Raw genomic sequence first — 26,203 nt, forward strand, 5'->3', positions numbered from 1 at the left:
CATCCTTTGATAACTTCTTAGGAAGTAGATATAGAAAGGTAAAATAGAGAAAAGAGCCTTTTCTGTCTGAGGCATCATCATTTGAAATGTCCTGGTAAAAAGTATCAGCCTGCTTCCCAGTGAAGAGGTGGCACTACCAAAAAAAAAAACAAAACCACCAAACAACAACAAAACCAAAACCAAAACAAAACCAAAAACAAAACAAAAAACAACCCAAAATTATCCTCTGTTTTGGCAGATTTCTGTTTAGCCCTTCGTTTCTTGAGCTCTCCCTGACATCTGAAGATTGTCATTCCCTGTCTTGTTAATGGAAGATGATCGGTGCCATATATCTACTTTGTGGATTGACAGAGGCTGTCAATATTATTGACAAAACTGGTTTCATTAATTAGAAGAATCTCAGCAAAAGAGGAGGAAAATAGGAAAGCATTATAGCATATTTTAATCAAGTAATATAATAAAGCCCAGACACTGGGTGTAAGTTGATCATAGGCACAGGACTTGGAGATGCTTTTTTTGTAGTGGACAATAATTAAATCTGTGTGGTGAGGATTCTCAAGCTGTAAAATGTGTGTAAAGATGCTTGAACATTGAGGTGTTTTGACTGTTAGTAGTAAACAAAAATTGCTGTTATTCATATGCCATAGCTATCAAGCATCTGTTAGGCTTATTTCATAACAGTAAGTTAGAATTTCGTTTTTGTAAGTAAAATCACTAATAAATAAAGTCAAAATGACTCTAAAAAGGCTTCCAGTTTCTCATCGAAGACTAATGATTAAAGAGATCTCGATAGAGTGATGGGAATAGAAAGCAATACATCTGCAATGACTTAAGCATGATTGCTTACAACATTCCTTCCTTTATGAGTTGCCGACAACTGTTTTATTACAGATATCTTTGAATCTGTGGTCTTGTTTTAGGCCTTTCCTAAAGAACTTCTGTTAAAAACCAGTTTGATTAGATCGACAAGACAGTTTTTGTATCTTCGGTAACTTGGTCTGTGTTTTTCATTCTCTATAAATCAGCCTACGTAGGCAATAATGGTGGCAGTGTGTTGTGAAGCTGAAATTTCTATTAGTAGACGTCGTTTTGACAGCAACAGTTTCCTTGCAGCGCACATGGGAAATGCATTCCTTTGAGTTATAGACTGTTCCGAGGCAGATCAATGGGAGCCTGCTCTAAGGCAGCTTTTTCCAGAAGGCTGATAGAAAGGTACTGTTGGAGGATTTGGATGGCTGTCCAAAGTCATTCTGAGTTAGGAAGCAGTGGATGTATATGTTAAATGACAATCATTTGTCTCCCAGAAAAGTTATCAATGTAGTCAAACAAAACTTTTCTGTCTCAGTTTTTTTCCCCATTTCCTCTTTCTGGAAAATCAGTTAAGAGAAGGGAGAGAATAGAAATTTCCCACCTTTATTATAGAGCATCATTGTAAGATCTGAATGGTAACATGGTGGGTTTTAAACATAACCTTCCAGGACACTGAGTAAGGTGATTTTCCTATGTTAAGTTACAATAGTGATCTGAGAACAGTGTGTGTAACATGCTTACGGAATTGTTGTATTTATTTCTATGTAGTGGCAGTCTCTTGACCATGTCAGTGATCAAGTTGACTCTAAAATGGCGTCCTCTTGACTCTGTCAATGGTCAAGTTCCCTTTAATGTAGGTGCACACCATCTATTTGTGATCTGTGTGTGCATATCATGGAGAAGATGCATCAGATTTAGGTAAACTCTGAGGCATGTTTCACTTGTCCCATGAAATTTATTAGCAATGTGAGTGATTCTAGATGGTAAGTGATGGCGTTGACTGTATGTGAGTTCATTGTTTATTTGTGCATTCCATTTTTCCTAACTGTATCTTAAGTGTAAGAATAGAGAGCATAATTTACATTCTCACCATACTGAAATCCTAAATTCACAGGATACCTACTGTGCGGGTAAAATGTGATTTATCTACTGCACTAGTAATATTTTGTCCTCCACATGCTGCTATAATAAATTAAATAAAAATTTAATGTCTAAAATTAATTCTGGAAGCAAGGGGGGGGAATAATGTATTATTTTTGGATGAAATTGTTGTCATAAATTTTCAAAGAGTCATATAACCACAGTAATGCAATGATATAATTTTTCCTCTCTGCAGTGTTAAAAAACCCGATTTGTAAGTTATATAGATTCCCTACTTCTGACAACAAGTGGATGCGGATCCGAGAACAGATGGCCGAGACCACCCTCTCCTTCCATGTTCCTAAAGAACTGATCAATCTGCACATAAAGGAGGATATGAGAAGGTAAGGAAGAAGAAGTAGCAATAGTAAATACTAAATTTTATTTTTCTGTAAATGTAAGTGATGAGCTAAAAATACCGATTTGTAGTATGAAATAGGCAAAATATAGCGATCTTTTTGTCTGCTGAGAATTTACAGCTGTAACTGAACAACAGAATTGATTGCTCAGAATTTTTAAGACTCCAGTGACTTCGTAAGTTCTGAGCAATGAACTGTGTTAGAATGCGGTCATGACTTTAAATGTGTAAGCATCAAGATTGGGTTAACAATATAAACAATATAAATATTCTGAAAAGTTAACATTTTATAAAGAAACAACACATGACAAGGGTCTGAACTACATTGTAGTGTGTTTGGCTTTGTGTCTGGGCAGTGCTAATGTAACAGACAAACATGCAAGCAACGTGTTTGTCGTTAATCGAAGAGCAATGAGAATATAAATCACATTCCTCACTAATGTAAATTAGTTGGCATAAGAAAAGGATACCAAAGTAATGTAAGTTTGAAACTTTTGTTCATGTTTCGTCTTGTAACCAGGAGGGACATCTGAGGATCATTACAATATGTATGCCTGGGAAGAAAGAGGATAGGGAGCACAAGTGTCCCAACGTCCTTTGTATGTCCAAATTCCCACTGCAGGGACTAAACTGGCAACCTGTCCTTGAATACTTGTAAGTTGTGCTGATACAACTGTGGAAAAAAGCAACATTTCAAGCAGTCCCGGGCTTCCCTGAAAGCACACCTTCTTTTTCCAGTGATAACGGATGGTGTAGAAGGAGATATTGCCTCTTTCCCCCTGAAAGTTGCCTCACACATAGGTGGACACCTGGTCTCATGTATAAGAGTAACACTGTGAGCTAGCGCTGCATCCCAAAGCCATCCTGTGCACTTTCAGGCAACTGCCTCCATCAGAGGTTGTTTACAGTGGTTTGTCCTGCAATAGGAGCTTCTTTTCTTTTTTATTCACCCCATCTGCTGCTTCTGTATGATCTTTTTATGCCAATAGAACAGCATGTGGGAGAGCAGAATCTTGCTTTTAATAAAGTCAATGGACTGATACATGCTTATGCATGGTGATGATGGGTTATAAAAATCATATGAATTGTTATAATACTTTATTTTATTCATTTAATACAATGTTTCAGCATTTATGGCCTGATCTTGTTTGAGAATACTAATGTGTAAGGTTTTTTTAGTAAGCAATAAAAAGAGATTATGCTGACTTGTACAGTTCATCCACTTCCCAGATTTTCATTTGCCCCATGGGTAAATGCCTTTTAAATGTTAAGGGGATTACTTTAACCACTTTTACTACTACTGTGTTATTCTCACCAAAAGCATAATGCAAGTACTAGCGCTTGCTGTTATTTCATATTATAGCATTCACCTCCTTGGATAAAGTCATAGTAAAGAATCACCATGATTTGGTTTTTTTAATGATTATTCAATACTCACCAAAATAAAGAAAAGCTTTGAGGAAGAAAGAGAAGTAAAAGTTGCTCAAAGATTGAGGCAAGTGGTTCTGATTTTCCTGACTGCCAATGAAAGTAGAAAGCCTAGTAGAAAGTAGGGGCATGAGAGGGAGAGAGACAAAGTGATTGTATCTATCTGAGGGAAGGAGGTAAGACCAACCAAGAGGAGCAACAACCTGTGTTAGAGTACTAGTGGGAACAGGGGCCTCTGTGTCACCTAGCATTGTATAAGCGTGTAGGTTGGAGCATCAGCTTTGTATGGGCTTTGCTTTTCGAAATAATTGCAAAGATGTGTGCTCTTGTGGACTCCTTACATTTGTAAAGTAGTAAAACGATGTTAGGAGGAGGTTATTGTTATGTTAGTTCTTGAACTCATACAAAACTTACACTGTACCATCTTGAGGCCATTCTCTTCTGAAGTATTCTTCTCTGCATCTTTTTTCCCCAGTTAGTATAAAGAATAAATATTTTTGTCTCAGAGGCCACTTCCTATCATCCTCAGCCTGTTTCATTGTATTCCTATTTTGGCTTCAATACAGTCAGGTCTGAAGCAATTACCTATTAAAAATATCCAAGTAAAATGTTAATCCCATTCAGTATTGTATTTTAAATTGTAGTTTAAATTCCCTTTTCTCATAGCTCTTAAGATTGTTTACCTCTTGATAAAACTACAGTGTTCATTGTTAACCAAACTTTTTCATTTACTGACGTGATACTCTGAAATATGTAACCTTTAAGGATGTTTAACTTTGTTTTCCAGCATGAAACAATGTTTTTAAAGATATGCATACATTAAAGATTTTATCCTTCAAACCTCCTTGGAAGAAGTTTTAATAGGAGCTATATGGTCATATTTATTGTTCTAATAAGTGTCATACAGTCTGCTTTGCTGGTTTTTATTAAGAAATTATTTCTGTTTCCTCCTTGAGGTTTTCCAATGAGTCCTTTCCCCTGTTTTTAATATTTCTTTACAGAAATCTTGTCCAGATATTTTGCATCTGTCATGCAAGATTAGCCAAGTAGTTCTTCGAACCTAATGGTTATAAAAAAGACTTAGTAGTTTACAATAATTGTTCAGAAAGTTGGTTGACCCATATAATTTAAGCTTGCAATTGTAGATGTAACTTGTGTTGCACTAGATGAGCACAGCAACAGAATTAGGAGACTATAGTAGAAGCTGCAGTACACGTGTCTTTCAGATTTGCCACTAAAGCTCTTTTGAGTCCCTTGGAACCAAACCCGGCTTTGGCTGAAAGGAAATTCCACCTACTTATGGCTGAATTTGGCCCGTGGCATTTGTGGTCACAACCCATAAACAAATTTCAAGGATAAATTGCTGAACTTTCCTTGAACCCTCTCTCCAGAGTACAAAGCACACTCAAGGTTTCCTCCTGCATCAGGAATGGCTGTCCTGTCTCAACTCCAGTAGCCTTTTCTTGTGCAAACCTATGCTGTTTGTCTGTTTTCTGATTTCTTTCTTCTAACATTACAGAATGAGGACAAAGTTCAGACTGTCTGAAAGATGTATGTTTTTCTACTACCTTCTAATACACAACTTCTACAGACAAATGGAGACCCAGGCAGAAATGCCACGTGTTGGGAGTAGCATTGATTTTTCTGGACCTTTGCATGTTATTTTTTACATGACTTATTTTTGAGCAATTGCACTGCAAAAACATTGTATTGATAGGGGTAATAGCATAAAAGAAGTTATTCTGAGGAAACTTACCATGACTTCTGAAGCTGGTTGAACTTGACCACATTTAGACAGGCATTGTTAATATGCTATCCACCTAAGGACTTTTAAAACCTTACCTCAAGTAACTACCTAGCACAAATGTAATTTTTTCAACACTTAAAACATCTCCAAATTTATCAGTAGAACGTAGCTCAAATACATGCATATGCAATATTGACCCCGTTGTGCATCAAAAAGGATGCAAAACCTTTCTCTTATTCTCCGTCAGATGCTGCATAGAGGAATAAAAGTATATGAACGTAAGTGTGACTTGAATTTTTGTGAGTAGAGTTTAGACCATTTCCCCCCTCAAACATGGTCAGTTTAAAGAGCATTAATTTATAAACTAAAGGATAAATCTGAACACTACATAATTCTCTGTACTCTTGATTTTGCTGTTCATAACTAATTTTGGAAAAGCTGGCTTCTGTGAAAGTCTAAGGAGTTTTCATGTCACACTTTGTGACGTAAAATTTGCTCAGCTTTACTTTGTTATTCGGTGTTTAAAGTTGTAGTGCATTGGAATGGAGTACCATTACCTGATTTGTTTTGTGATAGTTACCTCTGCATAACATTACCTATTATTCAGCAGCGCTGAAAGCTATAAAATGTTAACTTATGTAATGGCTGTCCTGTCAGAGAGGGGTTTTTGTTGTTGTTTTCTGCAAAATCTACCCAGGTATTAAGACTCCAGAAAATCATTCTGTACCAGTCTGCAATGCTTCTCAGAGACTGGCTGCTAAAATTCCAGTTGTTACATTTGTGCACAGCATGCCCCGGTCTCAAAGAAGTCCGTATTGAGCAAATGATATAACCTGTAGCGTCGTCTTAGAGCCTCCCACATTATAGTGAAGGACAATACAAAACCAAAGCAAAAAATAATCATCTTCTCAAGACTATAATTATTTTAACACACTCAAATTCTGAAAGTCATCACAAAAAGCATTTGAATTTTCATGTTGTTAACTAGAGATCTTGCACTTACCAGTACTTACCTGTGGTTCTAATAGCACTAAGTTGAGTGTAATTTTGTCAGTTCATGTCAGTGGGGATGCAGAGAATATAAATCAGAGGCGTTAAGGCATTAAGGTGATTAAAAAAGCTTTGTACAATTTTATTATGTTGCTCGTGTCATAAAGATCCTCACTGTTTATTTTGAATGAGGCACTCTGATTAATAAATTGGGGAAAAAAGAAAACAGTAACCCACAAAACTGTTTAAATGCTTGAGTAATTATGCAATTAATAATGTGATTAATCTTGCCACATGTATGATTCCAAGCTGAAAGAAAAAAATGAGGTTGTAAATAAAAGGTATGAGAGTAAAATGTTTTTGTTTATGTCATAGAGCTGAAGCAACATTGTCTTAAGCTGATTCCAGTGTTTCCTGATGAAACAGTAAAATTTAAAAAACAACCAAACAAAAAAACCACCTAAAACAATTCTATACACCATTGCTAGTTACTAAAATATAATTTAAGATTAAAGTGTAAATTCCACAAATGCCATTCGGAGTAAAACTGAATTTGAGATTCTTTGAATTCGTGTGATGCAGGAGAATTATCCTCTGCTATTAAATGCAAATCATAGAATTAACCTCAAATGATCATGCTGTTTGAAGATCTTGAGTCTTTCAGAGATAAACCCAGGTAATAAAATATCCAAGGAAGGGAAAGAGTTTTAAGGCAGGAATAAAGAAATGGGTTTAATTTAGCTTATATATTGTCTACACTTTTGGATAATAAAAAGGGGGTGGGGGTGGGTAGAAATGCAAAATGAATTTTAAAACTCTAGCTCTCAGGAACAGTATAAAATATTCTCAAGCCTTTGCAAATCCCAGTCTATTCTCCACATATATACATAGAAGAAAGAGGTTTTAAAATATTTTTAATGTGTTTGGTGGTTTGGTTGGTTAGTTTTGTTTGGTGTGGGGTTTTGTTTTGTTTTGTGGGGTTTTTTGGGTTTGGTTTGGTGGTTTTTTTGTTTTTAAAATGTTTAAGGAGTACAAAAAGTAGGCACAACCTACATTTTAGTTTTTAGTTACCTGTCAGGTTGGGCTTACCAGAACCTGAAATAGTTTTGGGAGATTCTCTAAGAAGAGAAAAGTGGCAACTGTTTTCAAGAGGTTCTAAATGAAAACTATTAGGAAAGAAAAAAAAATATCCTTTTATTCGTTTTTGAGGTAGCTTCCCCAGAAGGGATTAAATCCTCTTTAGTAATTATTTGTCTGTTCTAGGAACAATATAGTAAAAAGGCTATGGTCCTTTTACTTGTGGAGAGACTGTTATATTGTTTTGATGTCTTTATTGCCTGTATATTACAGGACCATAACTTGTGGTAAAGAAAAATGAGAGTAATTTTATCTGCTTCTGTTCTACAAAAAAAGATTAAATGGTTATCCATAAAGGTATACACTTTAAAGTAAAATTTGTTAGGAAAAATAATTCCTGTGCTCCTTTCCTTAGAAGGAAGCTTAGAAGCTTCCTTATGAGTGATTGAGTCATGCTCCAAAGCTTATGGTTTATATTTACTCCAAAGCTCTTTGATAAATATTCAGAACTTTGTCGCCTTTATAATATTATAAAACTTTTTCAAATATAATCTGCAGAAATGTCTTGTCTTGTTTTGAATCCTGCTAAGCACTTTGCTTCTGATGTTTTGTGAAAGTGGATTTCAGAAGCTAATTTCTCTTGGTGGAGGCAAAAAGCACTTCTTTTTTTTGGTTTTGAATTTGTCATGTTTCCTTCACTGGGAATTGCATCACTGGATTTTTGAAGCTGAATGAATCTAAAGTTACTACTTTGTCTTCACACAGCATTTGTGGTTTATGTGCTTTTATCATATGTCCTCTTAATTATCTCTTCTTTATATAAATAGACTGATCTTTTCAACTTCATCTTTCAATATGCGAAGATTTGTGCTGTGTCCTTAATGATGCAAATGGCCATTCCTGTTGTTCCTTTTTCTGAGACAGGATAATCAGATCCACAAAAGTTCTTTGAGGGAATGTCTGCTTCTGACTCATCTTGCTCATCTTAATATCTCGCTACCTTTTTTTTTTTTTTTTGCTGTATTTTGATTTTATTGTCACTGACAAGAGGTTTTCACTGTGCTTTCCACAATGGTGTCTGGACTGTTGAAGCTAGTGGTAGTTTTGCAAAAACAAGTCCATTGGGAACATGATTTCAGCATTAGGACTTTCTTCAAATAATTTTTGAACATGATGCATACCACTCGTTCCAAGTACGCCTTACAGAATTCAGTATTTTGCATTTTCAGCATTGAATATGTTTCCTTTAGACTTCTAAGCTGTTCCTATATCCTCCTATCCAAGTGATGAGAAAGAGACTTTTTCTGTTGCTATGGTCATTAGAGTGCATGGCACAAAGCAGAGACTGTTTAAGTAGAAATTACCAGCATGAATAATACAGGAAATTCTTTGTGCCTCTTCCAGGTACTTTTAGTAGTTTATTTAATCATGCACCTAAGGTGTTCTTAAAAATAAAAAAAATAAAAGCATGAGTTGATAAATCAAAAGCCAGAATATTAATCTAAGCCTTGGGTGCTCAACGATCATTTGATAATGGACTTCATTGAACGTTTTCTTGGAACAAAAAAATTGCATGTAATTTTACTTGGAGTCTAATGGCAACAGTATTTAATTGCTCGTAATCTCAGCAATGTATCCAGTCGTGTAGTGTTTACAGATCTCTGGTTGCCCTGATGTAGTTATTCATAAAGCACAGATATTTCAGTCCAGGCAGAGATCCTCCCAAAGCATCCTGCGTATCAGTGTAACAGCTTGCGCGATGACTGTACTTTCCATCAGCTGGGGAAGGCTGGGTGAAGCTGAAGTCCCCTAAAGGGCAGAGTGCCCACGCATTGTAGCTATGTAAATCAGTAAGTCATTCCGAGTAAAAGAGTTTGTTGGTTTTTAAGTAGGAGCCTGAAATGAAGGTTCATGACGTTTCTGATAGTGCTGTGGGATCCTGAGGAGTCTTGTAACTTATTCTTAGAATTTTTCATCTCTTCAAAATTGTGTTGTGTTAGCACCAACTATCATTAATCTTCATACTAACGATCAGTGTGGTATATAGTGCTTTCAGCAGATAGAATCCAATATTGAATTTTTCTGCCATAATGGCAGAAAAGAGTTTTGAAGAAAGAATAACAAGTAGATTTTAATTTTTTTAATGGGGAACTGCTTCCAACCATAATGAGAAGTGCTCAGTGGAAGCTGGCACAATTAGTCTACTAAAGGAAAGAATGGATGTGAAAAACAGAAAGTACCTGAGAAAGGCTTAAAAATAAGCTATTTAGCTAATGTTTGAATGGAGGAGGGGGAATGGGACAGACTGTTTACATCCACGTTCTGGTTAGATACAAATGGTGCAAGATTATGTCGAGGCCACCAAGGAAGATATTGAAGTAATCAAGGCAGGAGAGAATGAAAGTTGAGACACGCTCCTGGGTGGGAGTTTCCATTGTGCATTGACAGAAAAGACTATCCAGGAGGCAGTTTGAGGAGCTGAACAGCAAGATGTAGACAAAGCTCGGATTTGATTCTATAAGAAGGGTTGAAGTTGATGCTCAGCACAGGATCTGTCATGGTGATGAGTGCAATTACCTGGAAAAGACTTTGAGAGGGGATTTGGAGTGGAGGAAGAGGATGATAAATAGCTCTATTTCAACAATGTTGAGTTTGCTCTGAGTTTACTGCTCTGTTGACAAGCTGTTCAAAATTCCATGGCTGCATTGAAAAGGTGAACTGATTTGCCCTCTGTAGAACCAATATATATTATAAATATTAATTTTCTTTTATAGCACAATTGTTGTTTGATGCTATTACTGGTTGAAGTGTGTTTTTAAAGTTATTAAATGAAATAAGTTCTGGTTATAAAAATTATAGTATTATTAAAACAAATTCAAAATATTTTGAAGATTGTTGTTGTGTGGGTATTAGTACGAACTATAAACTTCCAAATCTGAAAAATATTATGTTGCTTCAATCTATTTGTTTACTTTTGGGAGGGACCCTTTAAGATAATGATAATAAAGCTTGGTACTATGCAGTATTTTTGATGGAACTTAGATATAGGAAAGATAATTCTTTTTTCAGCCATAACTCAGAGTTGTATTGAGTCAACAAGAGCAGTGACAAATAGTAAGAAATCACAAGACACAAATAGTATCTAAATCCTATGTCTTATATATTTGCATTCGAAAAAAAAGATATAAAATGTGCAAGAAGGCTATTTTTGGAGGAATAGTGTCTATGCCATATAATCCTGTTATCTCGTGGCTTTGATTCTACCGTATTTTTAAATGAAAATAAATTTAGAAAAGGTAGTATTTAAAGTTTCCATGCTATATGTACTCTAGATTACTTTAAAACTGCACGCTTACTTTATTAAAACATTGCTGATAAGATGTGTCTTTTAATGACATACTAGTGGCTGTATTTTGACTTCAGTGATGTGTATGTGTTTCTGAGATGAAACAAATACAAGCCTTGTCAACAATGATAAGAGCAGGATTTGACATTCCTTGAAAACGTGTTAAAGTTAATATGGTGGGATTTGAGCTTTCCCTTCCCGTTGCTGTTGGTGTCAATGGAGTTAACTTATAGTCAACCAGTTAAACCAGTTTTGGTTTTTGGTTGGATATTTTAGTCTGAGATAAGGGGTTTCTACTCCTGTTGTTGCTTGGCTTCAGCATGGGACCAACTCCAGGAGTGGGCTTAGACAGAGGCAGGGCGCAGAGCCCCAGCAGTGGGTTTCCCGTGGGATAGAGGGCTCTGAATGTGGCGTACTGATGTGCCCACCTCTCACTGTCTAGTACTTCTCCAGTCTCTGCAGAATACTATATTCCTGTATAGGAGGAGCAGAAAAGTTCTGGAGCTCAGCCAGGTCCAAACATTGTTCCTAAAACTATTAAATAAGGCAACAAATAGTAAGGGCCAAAATATCCTCACTGCAAAGAAATACAATTGTGTACCCTGCCAAATCTTACGAGCTTTTCTTAGGAGGAAGCCCTGGGTTTTCATTTAATGGGATGTCTCATTTTGAGCTGCTGAAAACTTGCAAGGAAAATGGTGGTTGAAAATGGTGGGTTTGTCTTCTTACTGCTGATGACTCTTATGCTACAGCATTGCCCGTTTGTGTCAATGGAGGAAAGTTGAACTGTTTCATTTACTTCTGTTCTTCAGGTTGAATGAAACGGAAAAAAGTAATCATATGTCATTAGTAAACTCCCAACGAGTTCATGTATTGTAATCTTTGTTTCCATTTTGATACTTTCAGGGACACGTATAAACAAAGCGCCTTAATTCTGCTTCCAGTGCAATCTGTTTGATTTTGGTTGTCGTATTAACCAGGAGCAGAATTATGCCTATATAGCTTATTCTAGTACTATTCACTCTAATGCAAAGCTAATAATGATGGGGAAAACATCAGTGTATCACTGTGGGGCTTTTCTGTCTAAGAAATAATTTTAAGACTTTTTGGCTAGTGGTCAGAACTGTTGCGGTAAGTGTAGCTCTGTCTTCCTGTGCTGCAGTCTCACTGGTCGTCTTCTCCCCCTTTCTGCCCCCTCTCCCCCTGTTTTTCCTTTTTCTTCAGTAATTTTCCTATATGCAAGAGCTGTCCTCTGGAAGTCTTTTTTGAGACTTCCAAGAACTGCAGTGAAACAGTCGGCTTGATACTTTGAGGAAGATGAGGAAAACTAGTTGGTCGTGTTGCACAAGTTTTCTCCTGAGCAGTCCCAAGTGTTTGAAGACTCGAGACCTTTCGTTTTCAGTTTCTTTAAAAGCAGGTCCCCCAAAGTGGTTCTTGGATAGATATAGAATGAACTTCCTTTGCAATTGGGGAAAACAAACAGAAAGCTCGGTGTACTGTAACCATGCTTGTTTGTGTAGGAAATTAAAATGATCTCTATTTCACTCAGGTCAGCTCTCAAGAGTGTACAGGAAAACTGATAATTTGCTAAAGGATTTCCTTTTGGATTTTCAGTGACATGTTTGGTTGCCATAACACTGCTGTTTTGTCCTGATGAACACAGCTGTAACGCTGAAGATAAAGTTTTAGGGGACTGGTGGTGGTGTTTTTTTTTTTTGTTTGTGTGTTTTGTTTTGTTTTTAACACTAAAGAAATGTGGTAAGGGCTGGTGTGTTGTTTAAACTGACATTTGTAGGCTGCTAGAACTGTGTTTATGATATGTATGAAAGTATCCAAAGAATAGAGTGTATCAAAACAGCTATGCTGCAAGCATTGGAAAAGGAGCAAACTTTGTACTCTTTACAATAGCGCTTAGTATTTCTTCAGGAAAAGTTACTTGCTGTGAACACAGCTCTCTGGAGCCTGGAAGCCTTCTTACCTCCAGGGAAGAAATAATATTTCCGTTTGCAGGCTATTCCATTTGTACCAGATGAGTTTTGAACACAAATTACTGGATCGTTCACTGATTTGACATTCTTTATTATGTGGCTGAACAACAGAGCTGAAATCAGCAGATTTTACAAGCGTCATGAAAACAGATTTTATTTCAATTAGGAAGTCCTTTTGATGTTTTTTAACAAACTGGTTTTGGCTTAATTGGCTTAATTTGGATGAATGTGAATGGATTAATGAGTGCCTTCTCTTTTTGCCTTTTGATACAGGAATCAGGAACTGAAGGACTTGGGAGAACTTGCTCCTCACTGGGACAATATGCGCAAAAGTGTTATTGCTCACTGTGATCAGATGTTGAGCATGTACCAGGACACTCTTGCAGAGCTTGGGAAGCATACAGGTATGAAAGTAGCCTCTCCTTTCCTGGAGCAATTAAGACTTAACTAGATTGATTGTTATTAAATAGTGGCATATTCAGCAGAAATAAAACACACAAAAATGAAATATTTGTAATCATCGTATTTCCCTATATCCTCTTCTAAATTTTTTTCATGCATTCCATCACTTTTTCACAGTTAACATGGTACATGGTTACACAGCAGCCAAAAAAGATTGGAAAATTGGGGGGGTGTGTTCTAATTGCACGTTTCCTTGAATATACTGCTCTGCTAGTATTGAATACCATCTGCCAATTGAAACCAGCCTTAGAGGTAGTTCTGTCAGTTTTTCTTGAAACCTAACTTAAGTTACATTTAACAGTCTACAGGATAACAGTAACCTCTAGCTATACTTTGCGTATCCTTAGCGTAGTAGTTATATTGCCCACCTTGTGCCACAAAAGCACAGAATTAATATGGGATGGGCAAGTCTGTCCTCAGTCCAGAAATAGCAGCATGTACTGCGTTGCTTTTTTTCATATGGAGAACGTGGTCTTATATTCTGATGTGCACTGGGTGCTTGTTCAGTTAATGTATCGTAGTGTTTGCATGCCAGTGGAATAAGACAGCATCAGCAACAAATGTGCAGAAAAGGCAGCTGGTCTTTTCCTCCTGTAGTAATTCTTACTCATAAAAAGAACAAGAAAAGACTGCAGAACAAATTATTTCTTCTTTTGAATGTCTTGTCTTTTGATTATTCACAAATCATTCAAGGAACTCATGATGATTCTTTCCTATTTTGTGAGACTACTGGAATTATTTCCTGAATAACACTGTATTTTGAGCAAACAAAAGTTTCTGTCTGTTTATAGCATGCCTTTCTGCCTCTTCCTGCTGGTGTCCTGTCCCTCCCCCCTCCACCGCCCCAGTTTTTGAGATGTTCTGGAAGGAAATGGGCACATTTGTTCTGAATTACTACAAAGGCTTTGTTGTTGTTGCTGCTTTCTTGCTGGTGTCAGATTTCCAACGCCAGTCCTCACAATCACCATCTCAAATATGTGTTTTCGATGACCATGCTGCCATTATCGCTTGCGTATGCTGTTTCGCTCTATAGTCTCACCATTAGATGTTCCCATGGTGGCCTTACTCCCACAGTTGTGTGTCAGGTTTTAGTTCAATATACAACTAAAATGCATAGCAGAATAATTTCTTCTTATAGAGAATTGGGTGCGTTTACTTTTATTATAATGAATCTGCTGCATTTCGTAGGTGAGACACAAATCTTTCCCTTCCAAAATAGGCATTAAACCTGTACTTTTATCGTTCATTCATCATCATCTAATACAGGACTGGGCATGGTATTTTTCATTCCAGATTGCTCTGGGATAGCTTTCTTGGTCACAGGAAAAGAGAAATCCTGTTTTAGTGTGTGAACAAAAACCAGTCTCTAATTGAAGTTAAGCATTTTGGGAGCAGCTGATCACCTGCTTAAATATGGGGGGGGGGGGGAAGCTCATCTGTTACACTAAATGTTGTATAAAAATTTGCATTTTGGTTGCAAAAGTGTAATTTTTTTGTATTTATGATTATTTACTATCATCAGAACATTCCAGTTCTGATTTTGGCAGGCTACCTCCTGATCCAGTATGACACTTCCTACCTTTCTGTGTTTTAACTAATATATTATTTTTTTTAATGCTTTGCTAATTACATTTTGAAAGCACTCCGTAAAGTATCATATGCGAGGCAATAAATACAGATCATGAAGGAATCAACGTAATAATTATCACTTGAAGGAAAATATTGAAATGACCTTTTGAGATTAAAAAAAAAAAATAGACAGTGTAATCTATGAAGCATAAATCCTGCAAGGCCTGTATCGTGCCAAGTAAATTTGAAAAGGGTTGGTGATGTTAAATGACCTGTCTTAGCTGTGGTTTGAGGGAACTGCAGTGGACCAGGGAACCTGAGATTATTGAGGAGGACACAACCAGCACTTATAAAAAAGAGTAGGAACATTTCTCTGAAAACGAAACAAAGCAGAAAATCAAAGCAACGTGATAATTGTAGTGAAGATGAGAAATAACGAGGGGGTGTTAATTTGGAGGCCAACACTCAGGAACATACCTAAATCTCATTTCTTCAACAACCCCTTTTTCCCCCCTTTCTAATACAGTGCTGGTAAGATACTTGTTTATACTTGGAAAACACCTGATTTTACATCTTGTGTGAAAAGTTACTTTAACATTTGAAAACTTATTTTATTGTGATCAGTGGGATATGTGTACATTCTAAAGCCAAATAATAGCCCGGTCCTTCTAATGAAGACAATATTTACTTTTAACCCTGCACTATAGTATTTTTATTTTTATTAAATCACAAATTAAATTAGATGATAAATCCTCTGAGTAGTGAGTGTCCCTTTAAAGTTGTTCCACAGAGGTCTAACATTTCTAAATTATAAATATAAACTGGGGTGGGGGGAGGAGGAGGAATGTATTGTGTATGTATATGTAAAGCTAGGCTAAAACCTCAAATGTGCATTTTGATCCTTAGGCAGTGTAGGATTTGGCTGCCCAAAAGTAAAACAAAATCTGGAACAGGTTCTTATATGCTTCTGCTGTCCATTACTTGACTTCAACCTAGATTTTTTTCTTCCTAGATCATCTGCAAAAAGTAATTGCAATTCTCTGTGAAACAGAGATTAATCTCCCTGCGTACAGTTTTCAGAAGTTTGTGCCTACTGCTTTTTTTTTGAAGGAATAGGATGGATGTGGATAAAATTCATTGCATGTTTTAAGATGTCCTGGTTCCTCTTCCATTCCCATTTGGGATGGTTCTTCTCTATAAACAGTACACATTATAACTTTAAAAAACACAATTATAGTGTTTGATAAGAAAGCAAGACAGACGTAGATTTGACTTCATGCTGTAGTTGCACAAAAAATGATGTTGAGGGAACGTTGTAGAGACTAGAAATTTAAATATTCACAAGGTAGAAAATGCTAAGATGAGAGATGTGAGTGCAACTTGAATTCAGACTTTTCAGGTCAGCATATTTCAACGCAGTCTTTACTTTCCCATTGTCAGAGATTCATGCCAAAAAAGATTTTGCTTTACAGTTCGGCCTGTGTAGGCTTCGTACTTTATCTGAGTCAGCACATTGCGCGAGCTTGGGTTGAGGCAGTTCTCTCCGTTCTGAAACAGCATGAAAACCGCAGCGCTCTGGAGTTACCAGTGCATCTGCACTGGAGACCCAGATCTGCTCGGAAACAGGCACCTACATCCTGGGGGTAGTTTGCGATCAGCAGTACTTCTGCTTAAGAACTTGACAAGGTTGGTTTTCTAAACTGGATCAGGCTTCTGTTACCTGGCCTTGGATGCAAAATTCCTGAGTCGGGTTGTTATTTTGGGAAGCCTTATTTTAAGGCAAGGCCAACCGGCCGCATTCCTCTAGGAAAGGAGTGCTTTTGCCTCTGCCTTTGCTTCACTGCCATGTTGACAGCCAGAGGTACGTGGAAGCACTAACTCATTGACACTCATCTCTCTCCTTGGTACATCAAAAGCAGGGTTAATGTTAACGTGTTTAGCGTTTTTGCTTTGTTTTACTCACTGAATAATTGTTTTCCTTTAACTAGGGGCTTTTTACATGTTATCTTGTCAGAAACGGTTCTGAAGGACCAACTCCATGTAAGTCATCTAGGTGCAAATATCTCCAATCGCCTTTTGTATCAGTGCTAGGGAAGACTGTTCACTCATAAGCAGTGTACAGAAGGGGAGATAGCATCTGTAAATAAAATTTTTCCAAAATATTTCCACATTGATCCTATACAATCACATGTTGGGTTTTCTGAGAGATACCTACTTTGCGCTCAACTAAGCTATTTGTAGCATTAATGGAGAAGGCTGTTGTTAGTAGACCACTAAATTTGTTTTTAAAATTGAGAGATTGCACTGGAAGTATCAGGAGACTGCATTAGTGTTAGACAGCAATTTTGATTTAGCAGCACATTTACTGAAAATGGAGGTTTAAGGAAGTTAAGACTGTTTCAAATTTGAATTGCTTTGGCAAACACTTTTATCCACAAAAATGGGGGAGAATTTTAGAGAATGCCAAGTATTTTTGTTTCAAAAAAATATAATAATAGGAATCTAAAAGGGTCAGGTAACACCAAAACAAATCATTTCAGGTTAATCTAAAACACAGATTTGGTGATTTTGGGAGGGAGTAGAACTTTGAAACTTTTTTTGTTTGATTCAGTTTGACCTGAAATGATTTTTCCCCCGCCACCCCCTTATTTTTTTTCGTTCCATTTCAGTCATCAAACTGAAAATTCTGTTATTCATGCAGCCCTAGAAGGAGAAGAAAAGACAATCGAGGTTAAGGCAATTGAATATTGCTCTGGAGAACTGGACACTATCCCTGCCTCTGTCACAAAGTTCCTATGTGACACTACGCAAGTCAGAGTTCAGAAGTTAGTGTGCGTTCTTTTTTGGAAGCCTGGCAATAGACGCAAACTGTTTTGCAGAAGTACTCAGTACTTATGGATGTAATTCAGCTCAGTGGGAGCTGTGCTTCCAAAATGGAATGTGATGTTGCATTATAAAGCGTACTCTGCAGAATGACATCCTCCATATCTCATTTTTTGATGCATTGTTTCTTAAATGCTTCGACCTTAAGTTATTCTCTGCCATTAGAATGGATAAAATTATATCCCTTTTACTCAGCCAGTCAAAATTATTCTATAAATATTTGTAAAGCCCTTAGAAACTGTAGTGATGCATGCAATAGACAGATTTGAGGAAATTAATAATCCTGTCTTTGTGGGAGGCTTGAGCAATATATTTGAATCCAGATATCGAAGTAAAAGTTGGAAACAACATATTGAACCACTGCTTCTAAAGTGGGCAGCAAAGACCCTAAACATTCAATGAGCTGGAAAAAGCGAGTATATAACATGTCATTGAAGTCTATTTCACAGTTCCTCTTCAGGTGGATGTCAGATGAAGGTTGTGTCTATATTCTGGTATTTCCTAACTTTGAAGAGTTTAATCTTGCAACGATAATAACGACAACTATTTTAATAGAGGGAATGTAGTTTTCTTGGTCCTTAAGTACAACTTACCAAGTTATTTAAAAACAAACACACAAACTATACTGAAAAGTACTTTTATCATATGGATGATACTGGCAAACGCAGACTGAGGTATTTATTCCACTGCATGGATCTCTCATACCTGAGTAAACAGAATAACTGATAGCAGTGGGTAGTTATTATCCCATAAGTTTCTGGCACTGGACGGGAAGGGATTCTTGCTTCACAGGTCTTCCCTGAGAAAAGGAATAACAAGACTCGGCAATGCTGCATGTGTTCCACTCCAGCTCAGGATAGAAGTGTACTCCAGGGAGAGCAAGCTTTTCTCCCTCCTACTCTTCTTTTACCGGTCCCTCTTAATCTGCTGTCATCTTATTCTCCTCTTAGTCTGCCAGTGATTCCTTGTCTCAGATCCAGTTATCATTCCTTAAGCTTTGATCTTGGTCTCAGCTGAATTCTTATAAGTAATCTGCCCCCTTTCTGTTTTCTTTCCTAATGATTTACAATCTCCTCACCCGCACTATTCCCATTTCTTTTCTGATACAGTTCGAGTTCCCTTCACTGCTCCCATAATTTTGTCTTTCTACGCTTTCCAGGTGCAGGTTTCCTGCTGCTATTCCTCATTATCAATGACTCCTGGTTTCAGCCTGCATCCCCAGACTACCTATCAAATCTGAGTCTTTGACTCCCGTCAATTGCTTTTCTTGCTACCTTTGCTCTTAATCTTTGTTAAATTATTATTTTAAGTTAGTAAGCCTAGGTAGCAGCCTAAGCTGGTCTGGAGCATCACTGGTGCCCTCTGGCAATGTGATTTGCATGGGGAGGCTCATGTTGGAATCTATGGCAGTTTCAACAGATAAACTCTAGCAAATCTTGATTGAACAAGTTAAAAGCAAGAATTTCAAATATTTCCTTTACCTTTTTTTTTTTTTTTTTTTTTTTGAAGAAAATGTTGAACCTTTCCAAAGTGGTATTTTTGTTTTGGTTTGGGTTTGTTTTTGGTTTTTTGTTTTTTTAAATCCTATCTGAATCAGAGGAACTTTAGTCCAATTGATTAATAGTTGGCAAAATGATAGGGTGCTGAAAAAATGGTCTAAGTAAATGTTGGGCTGGCTGAGTGAGAAGACAGGACCACCTCTCTTTCCTAATCTATATCTTTCTATTTTTTATATATGCTGTTTCAAATATCTCCAGGTAAATTACATTTTCATACTGTCAGGCTTTAATTATATTCCTTTATATCACCATAGGGTTACTCATAATCTCATACTTTTGAAGTATGCAACCAGATAATTTTTTTTTCCCCAGAGCATTGTGCTTCTTGTGGTTCTGGCTTTTTAGAAAGAAAACTAATTTGTAGCTTTTTTTAAGCTAGTTTATGTTTCTTTATTTGAACTTTCTAGGAAGAATGCATAGGCTGGTCAATGTAATACTTTTGTTTTAAGAAAAAATCTTACTTGGTGAAAATGTAGTACCATTGTAACTCTGTACCCCTGTGTTTTTAGCACAGAATAAACATAATGCACATTAACTGTGACATTGTTTCCAGCAGACTGCAGACCGATTTCAGACAGCAGGAAAAAAATGTCTATCACCTAGAATAAAAAATTAAGTCGTTCTGTGAATTAAAAGCTGTTTTGTTGCTTCCAGTATGGATACATGCTGAGACTCGGTTAGTGAACCATTCTCCTAATATACAATTACACATTAAAAGTAAATTAAAGACGACTCCTAACATACAAGTATTGTCCTCACATTAAAAAGAATACAAGACATCTGCTGGGTGCTTAAGATAATGATTCTTTAAACTTTTGTTTTTCAGGTTCTTCCTTCAAATCAAGCTGTAGCAAAGGAGAAAAAACATTAGAATTCATCCCAATAAATCTTCATCTGCAAAGAATGCATGTCCATAGTCCTCGATTGAAAGGTAAAGTATATTCTGTGGAGAAATTCCCTCAGTATGACAAAATATGCTTTGAAATACAATTAAACTTGTAACTGAGAGGTACGGTTTCCATTTTAGCCCTTTTTAAGATGAAAATATCTTAATTTATATATCCAGTTTCAAGGATGAACATTAGGTGGACATGCTTTCCGATGAAACCTTAAAACCACAATAGAACTGAAAGGTATGCTGTTTAGAGAGTAGAATCTTGGTCATTTTGAATTTTTCACTTAATGGTAGGATACTGGCAACAATCGTGTTGAACTTTGTAAGTGGGACATAAAGATGCTACAGAAAAGCATGGAAAGTAGTAGTATTAAATTTTTTTTTTTAGTAAATTTACATGCAATTTCGGCTTACATGGATTTGGAAGAATGCTGAGGAGAAAAGAATATCACGAGAAATACAGTGACTTTTAAAGAAAATTCTGAGATTCATTTCATGTTGCATGTGTTTTGCCAGTCAATGAAGTTTGTACAGTATTAGCTTGTTTGTAAGATTCATGCAGTAATGCTTGATACAGAAGGTTTCTTATATGTCTAGATTGTTGCTTGGTTTTTTGGTTGGTTTGGTGGTTGTTTAGTTTTTTTAATAAAATCAAAATCAAGCTTCCAAATTCATTATTTACAAATCTGTACTGCTGTACAGGTTTAAAGTGTTTAATTTTTCACTTTGTTTAATGAGCTCTAGAAACCTTCTGTGGTTATTTCCTGCCTTTGTTTTGTGTACATATCTGGGACCTGCCTGTCTTCCTGAAGGGTTTGATTTCATTCTCTCAGGCCTGTGCATCTGCTTCTAAAACCCAAGCTTTTGGTTTTGGGTGGTGTTTGGTATATTTCTAGAGCAACTGAGTATGTACTGTCCGTAGAGGACCACACTTAAATAAATCGTGAGATCAAATAAGTGACCAGCTTGCCCGTCCTCCACGTTTCTCTACAAATTCTGAAACCTGCACCCGGACGTACTGCTGCTGAGATTGATCTGAAGTCCTGAGCCTGTGCTGAAATTTAGGAATCGGGTCCAAAGTTAAAGCTATGCAAGGGATTTCTCTGCCTCATCTTCTGAAGCCACAAGTTTTGGATACTGACTGCAGATCTTGGAAAACTGAGGAGTGGTTAACTAAATTTCTTTTAAGTTCTTTTTTTAAAAGAAATTACAGGAGTGTCATGCTCATTTTGTTTCTATGACACTTCAAACAAATAAGTAAATACAGAATACATGTTCACTGAAATGTATTGGTAACCTACGCGTGGTTAAAAATATTCTGTTGTAGCAGTGCAGAACTAATACTGTCATGATTCATACTGACACACTGCACAATCTTCAGTAAGATTCACATCCTTCTAGGGCATCGGCTTAATTTTTCATTGTGATCCGTAATGCCAGTGTAGTGTAAAAGTCAGCCTTACCTGCCTTGTTTCTAAGGTGGCTGGGTTTTTTTTTTTGCAGTGTGCCACCAGAGACAGTGATAGATCACAATACACTTCTTCCCAGAGATTGTCAGGATGAACTCACCAGCCTAGGTGATGCGAGTTGCACGGTTCCCTTAAGGACAGTGTTACTTCTAAACTTAATATATCCTATTTCTTACGAAGCCTTAATGAGCCCAGCGCTGCTTGTGCCCAAATCAGCTTATTCAGTGCTACACTGTGCCACATAGGCATTTGCTTAGTGTTAAGTGCAAATATCTCACTATTATGCTGAAAATACTGTGAACTTCTAATACCTTCTGGAAAGAGGGATAATTTTCTGGAATGTCGTCTGCGATTCTGTTTAATACAGAATTCTGTTGCTGCTGCTTGCATATAGTTTTAGCAGCATCCTTTACAAATAAAAGATTATATTGATACATACATATGAGCAAATCATAGTGCAGTCAATAATTTGTTGATAAATTGAGATCTATTAAATTTCTTTTTTGTAGAAAGATGGAAATTACAGTCTGTAGGGTTTTTGCCTTGTAAATACACTCTGCATTTAAGCACATTGTAAAATAGTAAGTATAAACAGTAATCACAGGAGTGTTGTTCTGTGTACTGGTGATGTTCACCCACTTCCGAGCTGGGACACAGGGACTTCTGATCATCTGTTAGATACTGTATTGGTTCAATATTTTGTTATTTCTTTTACTAAACAACGGTGCCTTCAAACATTTTAACAAGATGGGGATTTATAGTGATGGGATATGACAGCACAAATTTTAATTTAGCTGATGTTTTGAATTTATTTAATTAACTCAAAAGCATTTTTAGATTTGTAATGACTACAGGTAGCCAGAACCTTTATTTCATGTCATTTCAAGAAAACCTCTCTGGGAACAGGGCATTGTATGTTTATTTGCTAAATAAAAAAGTGGAACGAAATATGCCACTTACTTAATCACCCACAACTTTTACACTACTTGAGTTTTGTTTTGTTTGTAATGAATTTTCTCCTTTCTCCTTCAAAACCACTTTGCTTGTGGCATATGGTTAATCCATAATTGAAAAGGGTACAGAAAGAGATAAACATTAGAATCACTTTCTAAATTTAGAACTTTGTTTAAATTATAAAACTCTCCTTTTCTTCTTTAGCTAATGTTCACTCCACTCACATGAGAATTAGATAACACTGTTCTTGTTACACTCAAGTTCAAGTTTAGAGATTGTGAAACGTTAGTAAAGAAGGGAACTTGTGTTAAAATCAGGGAATTTCTGCCTACACATATTTTTGGAAGACTGACGCCTTAGTTATGGGGAGCTCTTTTTATTTCTCTATATCCAAAATGGGTTCCTCAATATGTTTAGGATATTTTGGTAGCACTATAGTATAAATATAACAAAAGTAATTGAAGATTGTCTCCAGGAAGGAGACTGACAGGAGGAAAGAAAGGAGAAAAAAAAAAAAAAAAAGAAAAGAAAGCATTTAAACATTCACAGAGGTGGTGATTAAACAAGCTGATGAGCCATAAAGCTGTCATTAACCCTTACACTGTCAGATATCTTAATTTTGGGAATGCAAGATAGGTTTTAATCCCATCTATCATGTTTATGCACATGGCTAAGTGCTTTTTTATTCAACGTGTTCAATAACAGGTTTACTTTTGCTGAACTTTGATTCAGGTTGTTACTGGCTACTGACATCGCATAGAAAATACGTGTATGTTTAAACTTCCAGTAGGAACAGCTTTGAGAAAAATCCTATTTCATTATGGGATAACTGTATCCCTATCCATTTGATAAACACCACATTTTGCTCTCTTCATCATTAACTACAGAAGTTAAATTTATATATTGCCATAGCTTTGCTTTTGTCCCTGTTTATACGTAAGTGTGCTTGTTTTAAATAAATTTGGTGGACTGAAGAGATTTTTATTTTGCTTCTGGCCAGTGTGAGACACTGACTGCCTCCTGTGAATGCAAGCAGGTTGCTTCAAATTTGAGATTGAGCAGTGCTTGACATAAAAATCCCTCAGCTCTTTTAAATTGGTCTGATAAAGCTTAGGTTTGTGGAACTTCTACCGTGCCACTGCGGATGTCATCATGTTGCAAAAAGTCTGTGTTTTATTCGGGAAGGACTGATGAGCAGGTAGTTTATATTTCTGCACGGTGAAGGAGTTGTTGGTTGTTGGCGAGAGTGTGACTGGTGTTAGTGTTTCACTTCTATAAGTAGGAGGTGAGTGTATCTTTGAGTCAGAATAATTAGTATGAAATGATGATTGATTTAAAGCTCAATTTCCTTGCACTCTAATCTTTTGCATTTTCTTCCTTCAAATTCTGAAGTAATTATTTGAGGAAAGGTTGTGGGTTTTTTTAACATCTATTAATTAATAATTTGGGGGGAGCAAACTGACAATATGATACAGCTCCTACAACTCTCTGCTGCATTTCAAGCTTTGTCTCCACTGTAGAGAGTTGTCGGCAGTAGTCTGTTCTTGAAGCGGGTGATGGTTCTGAGTTACTGGAGCATTCCTGTACCAGTGCACTCACGCTGACACTGCACGTCCTTCGCAAGGAGCTGCACGGATGTGTAAATGGAGCATATCGCAAGGCATTCCTCCCCGAGTCTTGCAGCACTTTCCAGTGTACTGTGCTCTGGAAGGTGGGAGTGAGACTGCCCCGTGCCCATCGCCAGGGTTGTAGACATTTTCTTCTTCTTTGCCACCCTCACTCTCCGATGTTCGCTTGCATGGGGTAGGTGCTCAGCTGTTCTGGGAGAGTTTGTGCTCAGACAGCTGCTCCTTGACTGTGCAAGAGGAGGCCGCAGGCTGAATGAAAGCTTCCTTCTGGGTAAATTCTCCCCAAAGTAGCTATAAGCAGGGTCACTATTTCTTTTTAAAACAGAGTCGGAAAAAGCATCAGGCTTTAGTCTTTTAAATGTAGTTTCATGAGTTATCTGTAAACATATTCAGAAGCTATTATCTAGTTAACCTGATGGGTTCATCTCTTATTTTGGTTTCAAGCCACCATTGTTTTAAGCAATGGAACTTCTTATTGTCAAGTACCGACAGAGCTCTAATAGCCCAAGATTATGTCTTATGGGTAAATCTCAATGAAGACCTGAAAGAATGGGCTATTTAAGAATCTTGAAGCTCACCTGAGGCTAATGAAATTATGTCACTTTTCCTTTTAAGTGGAAATTGAAGAGTCACCAATTCATTGGAGTTCAAATCAGTTTGAGCGAATATGCTTTGAGATTCAGCTCTGCAAGTAAAACATAGTTCATTAACTGTGCATCATTTGTACAGTGTTCTTGCTTTTAGGGATATTTATCATCAGAATGCAAGAAAAGTTCTATTTTAGGAGAGGATTAGATTTAATTTACACGGAAAGCTTTCTTGATGAATAAAATAGTTCACAAAAAAAATCCTCTAATGTTTCCCTTAGAAATGTGTTTTAAGAATGAGGCATTCTGACCTGTATTTTTATACCTCCAGTGAGCTTGGTTATAAAACAGGTACTGCTTAGTGCAAATGTAAATTTAAACTTCGAAGGAATAATTATTGTGGTATGGGATGTAATTAAATCTTCATCTCTGCACTGACATTCAATCACAGGCACAAATTGAGAGGTGTTTTAAAAAAGGTGTTTCATCTTCAGTTCTGTAAGCATACACCCATAGAAAAAGTTCATCATGTATGTCACAAGACATCAGGTACATACAGAGAGTAACAACAGTTTGTTGTCTCAGCAAAAATTTCAATAGTATAGTTTATTTCCCATTCTGGTAGCTTTTCAAGTGAAAACAACTGACTTGCTCTGTGTTTATAAGCATATGTAAAAAGTAAGTATATGTCATAGAACACAGCTCTTCAATTTAGCATTAAACAGGTAATTATATCTGAAAGCGGAAGCTACACAAATTCAAACTAGAAAAAAAGTAGAGAATTTTACTAGTCAGATTGATTGATCATTGGAGCAACTTCTCTGGGAATGCAGTGAATTCATTGTCACTTGAAGTCTTTAAATCAAGATTAGATGTCTTTTTTTTTCTTTTTTTTTTTTTGTTAAAAAAAAAAAAGAGATGCCTTCACTCAACCAGAAGACATAAGCTTGATGCAGGAATCATTAGCTGTAATTCTGTAGCCTGTGTTATTCAGGCAGGCAGACTATTCCATCATAATGGTCTCTTTCGACTCTAAAATGCATGAATCTGTGCATCTCAACGTGACTAGTTAAATAATGAAAGGGGTAATAAAGTGAAATACACAAAGGGCCAATTTACTTGGCAGCTTTGTAAACTGCAGAGCTAGAATATTGTTCTACACTGTGGCATATAATTTAGATGTAGCAATAAATCAGGTAAACTTTCTAAGGTGTGCAGGTGACTGTATGGAAAGACTGATTAGCTCTTGGGCCTCCTTCAGACACAGATTCTCGATTATTCCTTGGAAATAATACAGACTTGTTGTCCTCACG

General features: G+C 36.7%; 1 protein-coding gene across 4 annotated transcripts in view; it reads left to right on the forward strand.

The window, feature by feature from the left end:
• INPP4B (inositol polyphosphate-4-phosphatase type II B) overlaps window positions 1-26,203 on the forward strand; it is a 294,823-nt gene that overhangs the window by 180,933 nt on the left and 87,687 nt on the right. For all 4 annotated transcript variants that reach the window (XM_075150076.1, XM_075150074.1, XM_075150077.1 and 1 more), the window contains 3 exons: window positions 2,147-2,294; window positions 13,158-13,288; window positions 20,184-20,288. In XM_075150076.1, the coding sequence (XP_075006177.1) occupies window positions 2,147-2,294; window positions 13,158-13,288; window positions 20,184-20,288 (384 nt within the window). The remainder of the gene's footprint in view (window positions 1-2,146; window positions 2,295-13,157; window positions 13,289-20,183; window positions 20,289-26,203) is intronic.

The sequence above is a fragment of the Calonectris borealis genome, chromosome 4, assembly GCF_964195595.1.
Source record: "Calonectris borealis chromosome 4, bCalBor7.hap1.2, whole genome shotgun sequence".
Classification (NCBI taxonomy): Eukaryota; Metazoa; Chordata; class Aves; order Procellariiformes; family Procellariidae; genus Calonectris; species Calonectris borealis.